We start from the raw sequence: 13586 nt of genomic DNA on the forward strand, positions 1-13586 counted from the left end.
GAATTTCAGCCCCTTCTTATCCTATCGGTACTTTGTTAGGGCCTAAAGCCCTCGCTGTTTCGGGAATCGTTGAGTGAAACAGGTAGATAGTAAAAATCAAACAGCATTTGATGAAAAGAATTATATTTTAATAGCCTTGCATTCATTGGGTGCTTTCTACTCGCTGCTTATGAACTGAGAGCACGAGGCCTTATGAATTGCTTGAAGAAGGCAGCGAGCTGAAAAAGTGATGGCATTGGTCTTGCTTTGTACTTGCACAGGTGACTAGAGGTCGGAAGTTATGTTTAAAGTGGCATGTTTACAAAAATTTTAGTGCAGAAAAGGCAGGAGGGTGCGTTTTTGTTCCTTGAAACTCTACCGACAGTGTATTTCTAGCTTATTTTCTGTGAAAATGGCAATACTGTGAATGTGTACTGCTTACCCGTAGTACTAAATGCAAAGCATTTCGTTTCTTGTTTCTTCTTTGTCAATTTCGTTGATTTTAAACTCTCTACAAAACTTGTGTTAACTGTATGTCTACTACCTTGCTTTGATGACAACAGTTCTAAAGGCCCTGCCGACAGCAATTTTTACCTCGTCTCTCATTGATCCTTTTCCACCCTTGAAAAACGACATTTGTTTGGATCACATCAGGCTGCCACTATTTGTAAACAAGTGCGAGTTGATTGTGAAATTTGAAAATGCTAGGTATGGCTCTACCTAGAGTCACCCTAGGAGGAGTCCTAGGTAATATTGAATTTAGATGATGAATGAGATGAATTTAGGGTTGTGAAAATTGCCAATAAAATCATGATTGGGTTGGGCAACGGCTTAGCAGAAGTGGTTGTGAGTTGAATGGGCACAGTATGGCTTTTTTTTCTTATTTTAGGTGAAAATCATTGAGTGAGTGACTACGAGTGATGCTGCATGCTTCTTGATATAACATTATGGTTATGGGACTTTGCCTGTTAACTTGTATGATTTAACACCGCCAATGTTTGGGCACTATGAAAGCATGGCTTGACAATAATTTGGGGTGAAGGTAGTTTAGATTTTGCTGCATGCAATAACTATAGCCCCCAAACTGTTATTGTGTCAGTGCAAACCAGTACCATGCTTGAAACCTGGAAGTGCATCGCTTCGGCACTCATGTTCAGACGTTGTAACTCGTATCTGGTGTGAATGTGCCAGTTTCATGAAATGATGAAGTGAGAATAGCAAGACATGGCTGCTAAAAGTTGTGATTAATTAATTGGAACTGTATTAATGCAATGCAAACATTAATGCAGTGTGATTTGTTTCATTCAAGAGTCAGCATACTGTATTGCATCTCTACGCCATGCAAGTTGTCCAAGTACCTGTGTACAATACTTTCTCGTAGCCTTTTTTTTGACAGTGGCCCAGTCACAGCTAGTATGTAATAGTTTGTACACGTGACTGACTGCTTATGTGAGGAAATATAGGGTGCACTTTTTATATCACTCCTACCAAGATTACGAGCACTAATTTGAGACTGGTATTTTTTATGCGCTTTGTGTCATGTTAACGGTCTGTAAAGCACCGAATTATACAGCTTCAAAGTTTTGCGTTGCCAGCAGTCAGGGTATGCATTTCATCATGAGCTAAGAGTTTGTCTGCGTCTGTGCGTGCACAGAAGCTCATGTCATGCACATATTCTTCTTGTCTGAAAAACAATTTGCTTGCTAACATTGCAGTTTCCTCTCACCAAGTCCTGAGACAGTCTTTTGATTGTGTTTGCAGCTCCTGGACACTCCAACGCCGCTGTATGCGCAGCGGGCCAGTGGTTACTGCTCAAGCTACACCTCCGTAGCAGACACGGGACGGTCCAGTGGCTCTAGCCTGCGTGGCTACAGCATATTCGTGGACCCTGCGCTGATGCTCAACGAAAGTCTGTCACGTATGCGGCACCTGCGCAAGCAGTCGGACCTGCAGATGATCCGCTGCATCCAGCAGGACTCCTGCACCATGGACTATTTCATTCGGCCGCCAGTGAACCCGGTGACCCTGTTTTTCAACGACCCGCAGATGGAGAAAAACTACCGACATCGCCTGCACCACCGCGACCTGGCACCCACCATGGCATCTGCTTCATTCACCACATATTTCGATATTTTTGTGGCCCTGGGCTTTTACCTGATTATCATGTTTGCTTGCTTTGTGCTGTTTGATACACCCATGTCATGGCTGTTGTTTTGCCTGTTTGCCACTAGTGTACACCTTTGCATATTTATGCTGTGCATCCGCGAAATCCTGGCCACCCGGGGCCACTGGGTCGCCGATTGCCTGGCACAGATCTACCGCTACTGCACCGAGTGGTACCCATGGCACGTTGTTGGACTCGTTTTGGTTAGCTTCCCCATTGGTGCCATCTTCTCAAACTTTACCTGTGCTGGCGTCCTTTCCATGCCCGAGCGCACGAATGCCTTCTGCTATGTTGTCTTTGTCTCCTTGCTGCACTTCTGCAACTTCACTCAGCTCAACTTTTGGCTGCGTTCCTTGCTGGCCACGTGTGCTGGTGTGGTGCTGGCCCTCCTCATTGGCTTGCCAGCCTGTCCGTGCCCGCTGCGATCTCCTGCTCGCAATGTTACACACCTTGAAGTCATCTCTGACCTCGGCGTGGAGCTGCCGGGTGTCAGTTTTCATCGGGATTCATACAGCTGCAACCAGTCAGCCATCTACGAGATAGTGCTGCACGTTGTGCTTAACACCATTCTTGTCTGGCTGCTGAATCGAGAATTTGAAATTAGCTACCGGCTAAGTTTTCATGGCAGTGCCATGGCCGCTCGTGATGAACAGCGCATCCAGTCAATGAAGAATCAAGCAGACTGGCTCTTGCACAACATTATTCCCCGCCATGTCGCTGAGCAACTCAAGAACACATCCAAGTACTCTGAGAACCACAGGGACGCCGGAATCATCTTTGCAAGTATTGTCAACTTTCATGAAATGTACGATGAGTCATATGAAGGAGGCAAGGAGTATCTCCGTGTTCTCAATGAGCTCGTAGGCGACTTTGATGAGCTTCTTTCTAAGCCTCTCTTCCGCAATGTCACCAAGATCAAGACCATCGGAAGCACGTTCATGGCAGCCTCTGGACTGAATCCGAAGTTACGTCGTGAAAATCCACATCCTTTCACTCACCTGTTTGAACTAATGGATTTTGCAATTGCCATGCAGCAGGTGATTGAGAACTTCAACCAAAACCTGCTAGAGTTCAATTTTGTCATTCGCATTGGGTACTGTTTTGGAGATGTCACCGCGGGTGTCATTGGCACAACCAAGCTCTACTACGACATCTGGGGAGATGCCGTCAACACTGCCAGCCGCATGGATTCCCACGGTGTTCCTGGTCGTATCCAAATTCCCGAGCACTGCCTCCAAGTGCTGCAGGAGCTATATGTGTTTGAGTCACGTGGGTCCATATACATCAAAGGGAAGAATAACATGAATGTTTACCTTCTCGTGAGGAAAAAAGACAAAGTCTTGTACAGGATTCTTCCGTCGACGCAGCGGCCGAGCCTTACTACAACCACAGCGGATGATAACGATAAGCCGGCTCCTATGGATGAGCAAGAAAAGGGTGATGAGGAAGAAAGGAAACCAAAAAGTGGGGAAGAATTGCCTGTGTGATGCTGTACAAGACTAATGGCCTCGGCCCAGGTATTACTTTGTCAAGAAAGATGGATACCTGTAATTGACACTATTAAAATATGCAAGCTGCCATCCACGGTCAGTGGTCCACATCGGTGGTGAAAGGCGAGAACTTGATCAAAACACCAGGTTTTGCGAAATGGCAGTGCCATGTATGTGTGTACATGTCTCCATACTAGGAACACCAGTGAACTTTCAAGTGTTGCTTTTTTTTGTAATGTGCATGTGGGCTTGAATGGTGGGGTCCTAAGAAAGGAGTGCATGCTGAATCTCACATAGGGCAGTGTTTGTTATTTAACAAGACTAAGTTACGCTTAATTTTGCAGTCCGTGCTTTAGAAGGTCAACTGTTAAACCTAGCAGGAGGATGTGTTCATAGGATTGCATTCTTTGCTAATGCACTGTAAGCCTGCATTAGTACTAATTTCTCGCTAAAAAGGGAAAAAAAAAAGAACAAACCGTGTGACAGGAGACATAAAAATACTTCAAAGCAGGCAAGCGTTTGTTTGGATATAATTCTTTACTATATAGTTCTGTAAAGATTTTATACCATGTTGTATGTTGGCAGCTACCTACGTAAGAAGTCCACTGGAACCAATGTTTAGGCGATTGTGATGTTCTATTGCATTTTACTTGTCGTTGATAATGTTTTGAGTTTGTACTCTTGTTTTTAATACTGTGTCACCTGCATTTGCTGGTCATGCTGCATGGTTCACAAGTTATCGTCATACTACCTTTTATTTTTTTTGTTTTTCTAGAGCCCACCTATTCCTGTTTGTTGTTGGCTGTTGTAGTTGCTGTGTATAGTGGCACATGCCTTTTGAGTGGCTATTTTGTGTCTGATGTTTCATTCTGCCATCTGCATTATGTTATCAGCAGCATATATTTCTTTTGTACTGTGTTGATGAGTGAAACACTGCATACTAGTGCCATGGAGTGTGCTTTGAACAGAATGAGTGCAGGGGACCATGTCATATGTGTTCATGTTCAGTGTACTGTGTGGTTTCGGTACTTAAAGCACACTGTTTGGAGGCTGGTTGTTGCAGCCGTCAGTGCTTGTGCAAGATGTGCTGCATATCTTTTACAGCATCAGAGTATGCATCTTAAAGGTTATGCCACATTGCCCTCTTATACCTCTTACAACTAAGTCCAGTATAGCTGGACTTCTTTTTCACTGATACATTTACATCATTTAGGCTAGTAAGCTTCAATGGCAATCGTTTAGCCAAAATTGATTGGGTATCTATGGGCATATGTTTTCACAAAAGCTTTAAGACACTTTTTCAGGTGCTGCAGTGGAGTAGAGAAATTAATTTGTCATTTCCTGGCGAAAAACGCCTAGCTCTTTGACAAAACATGCAAAGCATGTGCAGTACAGTTTTTTTTTTCTCCAATTATCAGTATCACGAGGCATCCTTTCATTTGCAGTCTTCAACTCAATTACTGTAAAAGCTAGGATTTGTTTAAGTGCATGTTCTGACCACCCTGCTCTTTAGTCAGGGACTGTAGAGAACAATGCTTGCTTTGTACCAAGCCATATCATAAGAGCTTATGTGAGAAGCATGGTTTTAATGCAGCTGAAGCCGGAGCATATTGTAAATGTGTTGCTCAGGCACCAAGTTTCATGTTGCGGGGATTGTTTTCTACTGCATCCAATACAAAAGGACAAGCCACATCGCCTGTGCTGAATTTACACAACTTTTTACTGGTAATAGTTGTCTAGGCTTTGTACTTTTCTAAAAAAAAAAAAATGTTGATGTTGTGCCTAGAGTAGTGAACATGCAGTCGAATCCAAAGTGTTTGCACCTTGTCCTTGGGAATGGCAGCTGTCATCCCAAGCAGAGCATCTAGTCATGTGTTCTTGACTTTCACTTAACGCTGGACAAGCAACTCGCTGTTGACAAAAATGTCATCTACAAATATGCTGTGCGGTTGTGCCAGGCAACTTCTGTAGCGCCTGGTTGGGGAACATTTGCCACGTACCTTTCAGGCCCGTGAAGGGATCTTTTCACACCATTTTTACATGCGTGTCCTGCCTACATGTTTTAGGGTTGCATTCCAACAGTCCGGATGCACAGTTATGCCTGTAGGCTGAGAAATGCCTGTTTGTAGGACAAATGGGCGTCCCTTTGGCAATCAGGAAGCAACCCTGATACCAAGTGTCTCCTCTGCTCTGCCTTGTTACATTTTCACAAAAACTCATAGTCACAAATGTTTATAGCACTGCATGCGCTTTTTTATAGTGGTTCCTTTGTGGAGGGCCTCTTTTGATGACATGCGTGTTGCCTGGTTCAATTTGGTATGGTCTGTATGGTCTAGATGCTGTCCACAGTGAGGTACCCGGTGAAACGCGCTTCCGTCTCTGTGTGAGAACTGGGCATCCACAAGAGGCCCCCTGTGATCCGCCCGAAACCTACATGGCTGTCACATGTGGAGAAAGCCCAGTTATTCTAAGGTGCCAAGGATTTATGTTGCCTGCACGAGATCATGTGGAACAAGCACTTCAGATGTCACTTTGTATACACCAAAGCACAGTATTACAGCAGCAATTGTGAGTGGTGTTCCTGTGGGACTGGCTGTTTGTTTCTGATGTCCATGCTTCTGTGTGAGCTGAATGAGAGGGGAAAAAAAAAAAGAAAAGCTGGCACTTTTTCTAGTCATGTGAATTCTAAACCGTTGTTGTGAATGTAACTGGCCATAATTTCTCGTGTGAACCATGTGCTTTGCTGTCTGTGTCGAAATGGTGACCGCCAACCACTTAATACTACTTTTGCATATCATTACCTTTAATGTTTGGATCATCTACACACGTATTTGTTAAATGTGATCTTTGCGCCTCACCTGAAGTGTTTTAAAAGAGTATGAAGAAGGTGGTGGGATGGGCAGGCCATTCATTACTTCCGGACGAGATTGAGTGCTAGTATGTTGGGTCTGTTTTTACTCATCTGTTTTTACCAAGATCAAAGCCTTTCAGTGGTTTTTCGTTGTTGAGATAATGAATGTTGATTTTATTGCCATGTTTTTCATTTAAGAGTTTAGGCATTCAAGCGGCCACTGCATAAATGTTTGAAATGAATGTGGCTGCCTTCTAGGTGTATACATTGGTAATTAAGGACATAATGATGTTACCAGTTCTACTTGTTTTGTATGTACAGTGATTTGTTTTTGTGTATATTTAGGAGATGCCCAAATAAATTATTTATTCGTTTGTAAGTGGCTATTGTTTTTTGTTTCTTTAGTAGGACTATATTGTAAATTCCTGCCAAGGTGGGAATAAAGCTTTGGTCGCAATATTACTGGGACTGGCTGTTTTGCCAGAATGAGGACCTCAGCATCAGTCAACTGTGCGAGAGAAAAAGCGGATACTTTTTGTGACAACATGGATGCTTCTAAAAGACAAATTAGAATCCAGTAAAGAAAGTACAAATGGGGACTGCCTGGTTATGTTCTAATATACATGGATACATAGACCCTGATGTTTGTTCTATTCACCACAGGAGTCGTAGCTGCTTTTCCCGCCAGGTAAGCCTCTAGTAACGTAGCATGAAAAGAAACTATCGAGGTGCTTCAGTGGGCACAAGATCTTGCAATGGAAAAATAATCGTGGAATTGTTAGATAAGGTTCATCGGCATCACTGCTACCAATAGGAGTAGCAGGCAGTCGCTCCGCTTGCGCCCAGACGAATTCGTGCAGGAAAATGATATGTGCACAGGAAAATACGTGGCTCTCGCTGCTGCCGGAGACTAATGCACCTTGCGTAAAACAATTTCGAGGCATTGCATGCGGGACATTATACCTTTACTGTGCTAAACAAGCTGAAGTGTGCAGCGTAAAAAAATTTCGAGGCATTGCATGCGGGACATTATACCTTTACTGTGCTAAACAAGCTGAAGTGTGCACAGTTTCTATTTTACATGCATAGTGTCTGGCATGCAGACTGTTAATTTACATCACGGGAGATTTGTAGAGAAGTGTACGAGACTTCGACATTCCCGCAAGGCCTGCACTTGGTAGCTTGGCTGCTCATATTGCAGAAATGGCATAAAAATGCCATAGAAAGTCAGGGTAGCCTGCAGTGCGGTAGCGCCAGCGGATTTTATTTATTATTTTTTTTATATAGCTAATGAAACATACATTTTCTCTATGTCGGTGGCCGTAACAACGCCTCTCCGCATCGCTACCCTAATCAAGCAGCTGCCCCAGCAATCAGCTGACGGGAGAGTTTGCAGTTGCAGCAGCTAACGGTCACTCGTGCATGAGAGAAAGGCGGCATAGCTGCAACCACAGCGCTAAATAGCTAACGCTTGCGTTTTGAGATTCACTTTATACAGCTGGTTTTCATTTTGCGAACGCTACAAGAGAGCGGGAAATCTCCAGAGTGCTGGCAATCGATTGAATGAATACCGCAAGAAATGCCCGTCCAGGCCACTCTACCAATAATATGGCCACAGTTGGGGGATGAACGTATGTATTACAAAAAGCAAGGCATTTAATACGCATATACATACTCCAATTTTCGGAGACACAAGAAATAACGGCAAGCCAAGCGAATCAAATGCGAACAGCCGACCTGCCGCCATGCGCACTGCACTCTGGGAGAGCAGCCATTTGCTTCCCATCATACACCGCTAAAAACGTGTTTTCGGAAGGTCTTCGGCAACTAGTCGGCAATCTCCGGAGCGTTTTCGGAATGCCTTTACTGCGAGCAGGCAAAAGCGAGCCAATGGCGTTGCAGGCTCTGCATCACGTGGAAAATGCCGGCCAATCATAGACTTTTATTTCCTGGCAATGTTTGCTCGGCAATCTTCGTTGTTTTCTCTGACAAGCGTAGAAAAACTTTTCATCAACAGCCGCCATATTGGATGAGTAGGGGGCCTAAATTTTCAGCATCTCCCCTGCCGAATTTTGGCTTCTTTTTTCGTCTAAGCTGTCGTTTTGAGACGACTAATCGCCATCATTCTACATGGACTAGCTTCGGTGAGAGATTGAGAAGCCTTCACCCTGTGATTGCGGCTCCGGACGGCTCGATGCTCGGCAGTGCTTGCCTGGCCAGTCGCGGAGCGCTGAAGTTTTGATGGGGTAGTGCGATGCCGTAGAATACGATCATGAAGAGACTTTCTCCGTGCCTTGACCATGAAGAAGAAAATCGGACTGTGCAACCATTTTGTGCGTGTGTTGGACCATCAGATCTTCTAAAAGTGTATTGGTATGTCGAGGGTTTAAATTCTTGATAATCTTCCCCATTCTTGCGAGCATATAGCATCAGTGGTTTAGGCTTATCAATATGGCTGACCATCTTGTGGATGGGCCGCCGAATAAGCGGCAGAAGTTGGCAGAAACTGGCCTGTCGTCGGACAGCGCAGGTAAGTGTTGCATTCATTTTCTTTCTTGCCTAAACTGTCCCTGTGCTCCTTTCTTTCGCTGAAGCAGTGACTCTCGCCGCCGTGCTCTGTATTGATGCTTGCCCGCTTGTCGTTCAGCAGACCCATGTTTTGGCTCAGGTCTCGCACCTCCTGATCCTACTAGTGCTTGTCGGCGGCTGACCGGCGCTTTGCCGACATTGTCACTGCTCATGTGCGCTGTGACCGCTGAGAAGCCGTTTGTTTGGCATTCGGTTGGAAGCGTCGCCCGCGAGCAATGCTCTCCACAGCGTACTACTTCCCCGTGTGTTCGTAAGGATCGTGTTCGTTTTTTGACGGGCGCTTTTTAGTCCGTTGTGCTGTGGGTGATTTTTAGTTGTTAAACTGTTTGTCGAGTCTGGTCGTTATATTCAGCAACTGGTGCCTGCTTAGTAAAGTAATGGAAACTGCAACACGTTTGCCGATGCCTCTTGCTAGACGACCAGCCGCTAACCCTAATTGCGTTTAGAAAGTGCTTGAATCGTTTCATTTGATAGGAAATTTCGCTAGTTTTAGGTGCCGATTCGTGAGGGTGGGCTTCGGTGATCACGCCAGTGCTCATACCACGACTAGAGGAGTGGTAAAGTTTGGCGACAATTTGTTATTCAGTGTATCCGCGCCCCGTCCGCACAGCGGCGAATGTTGCTCGCGTCGCTTCCGCGGCCCCGCACACTTGTTCGCGCTCGGGACGTTTTTTTCTTACCGCGCAGATCGTGCATTTGTCCACTGTACACCGAAAAACATCGGATTTGCGGCATTTTGCCCCCGCTTGACACCGGCCGCCTTTCTGGCATCCGAGGCGCGCGTCAAGATTAGTACCGTTTTCTTCCTGCTGCCGCCGCCGCAAGCTCGACCTCTTTGGGCGGGATCGCGGCGTGCCACGAGAGATCCGATCGCGGGAATACGCTCTCGCTGGCCTATGTGTAGCCTCACTGCTATCAGTCCCTGTATAAAGCAGACCTGCATGTCGATAAACTTCATTTATTGGTAAACATAAAGGGGGAGTGGCCGCGGGATCTCGCGCTGAAATGTGCCGTGGAAGGCCCGACTTCTCTGACTGACACAGATTCAGGTTGCCGGCCGCGTCGTGTGGCGCATGATCGGTCTGCTGAACGTCGAGCGCAGGTTTAATGTGTAGCTGGACAGCCGATGCTCGCCGTGCTCAGGTAGTAATAGTGCTGATTGCTGGACCGTATGAAGCCGTGTGTGCGCGCTTCTGTCTACCAAATGTGTTGCTTGATGTTAGTAACGGGATCTGGCTTGCCACTTTGAGACTTAATATTTCAATCCGCGTGTGAACAGCATGAATCCCTCGTTTCGTGCTACGGTAACAAGGGTGCAGTGGAAAGCTCTTGTCTGCTCTATTATTGTGTGCTATTTCTTTAACATCGTTATGCCAGTTTGAAGATCCCGCTTGGCATGTACAGGTAGCCGAACTGCGATGTTTGATATGCTTCGTCACCAGTTGAAACTAGTGAGCCACCTGTTGCACTTCAGGAGCTAAAACACATCCCATGAAGTTCTGATTTGTCACTTATGCATTGACGTTACCCTTTGGTGTTAACAGGTTTTTCTTTAAGTTCAAACTTGTTTGGGTATCCGTGTAGTCGTGGATAGAGGGTAAAAGAAGCCAGAATTTTGTAGTTGATTAGGAGTTCAGATAGCTGTGAGCATGTCTGCCTTCCCGCACTTCTCGACACTAACTAGTATTGAAAAGTAGATGGTTAATCACGGTCATTCGCACAGCTGACATTTTTACCTCATAAACTGCTGATCCCAAGGATATAGGTTTGATCCTGGCCACCGCATTTCAGTGGCGGTGGGTCTCTGTGTACTGTGCACATTAAAGGACCTAGGTGTTCAAAATCTTGAGCCCTTCACTACGGCGTCTCTTATGGCCATGGTTGCTTTGGGACATTAAACCCTATAAACCACACCATGAATCTTTTTGGTGGATTGATGTCAGTTCACGTTAAATGTCAGTGATGTCAGTGACTTGCGATGTCAGTGCACGTTAAATAGCCCCAGGTGGTCGGAAAATTCTGGTCCCTTCACTTGTCACTTTGCTCCGTAAACCCTGTAAACCAAATCAAAACATTAATTAGATGACTGCATTTGTGTCAGCACAACCTGTTTTGTTCGTCGTGCCTGTCCGTGCCTCTCCGATGAGCGAAGAAAGTAGTAGTAGTCATAGGGGGAGGCGGAAGTAGTCATGGCAGCTGACATGGGGGAGGCGGAAGTAGTCATGGCAGCTGACATGGCTGAGCACTAACTGGCAGGAGCTGCCAACTCTTGCCTCTCCCTTCATATGGGAGCGTGATATCACAATCAGCCTGCCAAAAACCCTTGCATTCATGTTATCCCTAGGCCACGCAGGCATGATCATATGGTTCGGTTAAAGCAGGGCTTTATATGTTGGCTGGTTGCTTACGCTATCGCATCATCGGGGAGGTGGGAGTGAAAACATAGAGAAAGAGGCGTCGTAGTGGAGGGCTTCGAACCACTGCAAGATAACGGCTTTCGCCTCATCGCACTTTAGTGGTGAAATGTGAGCCCTATGGCATAAAGCTGAAACCAGCAAGAGCCATGTCTTTACTTTCAAGCCGAACCTAAGCGTAGTCATGCAGATTGCTCTCGCATAACTCCAGGTTTAACCACAAGCTAAACCACAGCTAATTTTTTCATCACTATGGCTTGTGTTGTGTGGTGTACATGCTTGGATTTTTTTTATTGGTAGGCACTGTAAGCATTCTTTCGGTGCACTTTTTTTTTTTTCGATATTAGAGTGGTGTTATCATGATCATGACGGTGACAAATTGTTATGGTGCGAGGGCAGCTTTGGCCAAAGAGTGCTGGGGCACAAGGTATATTTTCCTATACAAGGTGGGTCAAAGACAGCAGTAAGCAGAGCACCAGGCCAGTAGAAAACTGGCACCCATTGCATTATTACTTGACTGCACTGAGGGTCAAACCCCACACTTTTGGTATGTGAGGCGGGTGCTCAAACCGTCAGGCTGCCGCTGCAATAGCATCACTGTTATCATTTAGCTGTACTTTTTCGTATATGTGGCAAAGTGTTCATGGTATTGCAATTGCATGCTGCTGTTAGCTTGTCACCATTACTGCTTTTATACTGGGAGCATATTTTAAATGGTATTGGCAGAGATGATTCAAGAACCTGTTGCAGTTGCAGCAGCAGGGACTCAGAAATTGAACCTCTTGTTGTATGTAGCGTTTTGGAGCTTCAGTCGAGGCACTGTTTCAACGCTGGTGCACCTTATAAATCTTCCTGCTCTTTTGATGGGTAGCAAAGTTGGTAATCAATTGCTGCACCAAGGTTCTCTTTGTAGGCATATTTTAGCAACATCTTATCAATTGCTTACACCCTTTTTTTCTTGTGTTTTAACCGTGCGTTGCTTCCGTGGTGACAGACTTCAGCCGACTTTGGGATCTGGAGAATGAACTGCCCGAGGAGCTCATGGGGTCGGGGGGTGGCCCGCCCCTGGGTGACCTGGGCCCTCAGCCTGGTGGCGGTCAGCAGAATGGCACGGGTGGTGAAGAAGCAGCGGGCCAGCGGCACCAGCAGCTCTCACAGCTACTGCAAAGCAAGGCCAACCACGGGAGCCCTAAGGAGCTGGGCGGCCCCAAGCTGCTGGGTGGGCCCCTGCTCAATGGGCCGATGGGGCCCATGGGACAGGCGCGGCCGGCACCCCCATCCCTCGGAGGCTTGCTTGGACCAAACTCTCCGCATGGAGGCCCCTCTGGAATGGTTGCACCCCCGCCTGGCATGAAAGTATGTGCAGCATTTTAACTTTTTGTCCTGGCACGTATGCTGTACAAATCAAGATTACATACAGCAAGAGAGCATATCTTTAACTGAGTGTGTCCTTCGATATCAGCAGCAAATAAAGCATACTGCATACCTCTAAACTCTAATTTATTTATATAATTCGAGTTAGGACTCCATACTAATGATGCATACTCAAGGACTGGCCTCACAAAAGCTTTATATGCAATTAGTCATAGATCTTGTGTAGCATGCTACAATCTTTTTCACCAAATTAAGCATACTTCTGAATTTTTTCCAATTGTTACCTTAAATAATTCTGATTAGGACTCCATACCACTGATGCGCACTCAAGGACGGGCCTCACAAAATTTTTATATGCAATAAGTCTTACATCCCATGTAGCATGCTCCAATTTTTTTTATCACGAAACATAACCTTTGGTATGCTTCAGAACATATGTTTTCTACATGTGCGCCCCAATAAGACCGATCCCACCGACCGGTCTACGCATGCGCTGGTTTTCCGGAAGTTGCACCGCCGCCATTTCAGTTGTAGTCGGCTGGTCAGGTCACGCACAGGCAATCTCCGCTCTACACAAACTCACTGCACATTTCTCAGACTTCACCGCCGAGAAACATTCATTATCTCATTATTTTATAAAATTACACTGAATGTTACATGCAAGGCAAGCATTGTAAGGGTCCTTCTGTTCGTTTAAGCGGTAGCGTACACAGCTTGTTTGATTG

General features: G+C 45.7%; 2 protein-coding genes across 8 annotated transcripts in view; both read left to right on the top strand.

Moving 5' to 3' along the window:
• The window catches only part of Ac13E (Adenylyl cyclase 13E), a 239563-nt gene extending 232700 nt beyond the window's left edge, over positions 1-6863 (top strand). For all 6 annotated transcript variants that reach the window (XM_084601646.1, XM_084601642.1, XM_084601647.1 and 3 more), the window contains one exon: positions 1741-6863. In XM_084601646.1, coding sequence (XP_084457772.1) covers positions 1741-3630 — 1890 coding nt within the window. In that variant the 3' untranslated portion in view covers positions 3631-6863. The remainder of the gene's footprint in view (positions 1-1740) is intronic.
• A 1430-nt stretch (positions 6864-8293) lies between these two features.
• Positions 8294-13586, top strand: part of nej (CREB binding protein nejire) — a 59155-nt gene continuing 53862 nt past the window's right edge. For both annotated transcript variants that reach the window (XM_084601650.1, XM_084601651.1), the window contains exons 1-2: positions 8294-9014; positions 12482-12843. In XM_084601650.1, coding sequence (XP_084457776.1) covers positions 8936-9014; positions 12482-12843 — 441 coding nt within the window. In that variant the 5' untranslated portion in view covers positions 8294-8935. The remainder of the gene's footprint in view (positions 9015-12481; positions 12844-13586) is intronic.

Source organism: Amblyomma maculatum, chromosome 4, assembly GCF_055883805.1.
Source record: "Amblyomma maculatum isolate TAMU_Amacu chromosome 4, ASM5588380v1, whole genome shotgun sequence".
Classification (NCBI taxonomy): Eukaryota; Metazoa; Arthropoda; class Arachnida; order Ixodida; family Ixodidae; genus Amblyomma; species Amblyomma maculatum.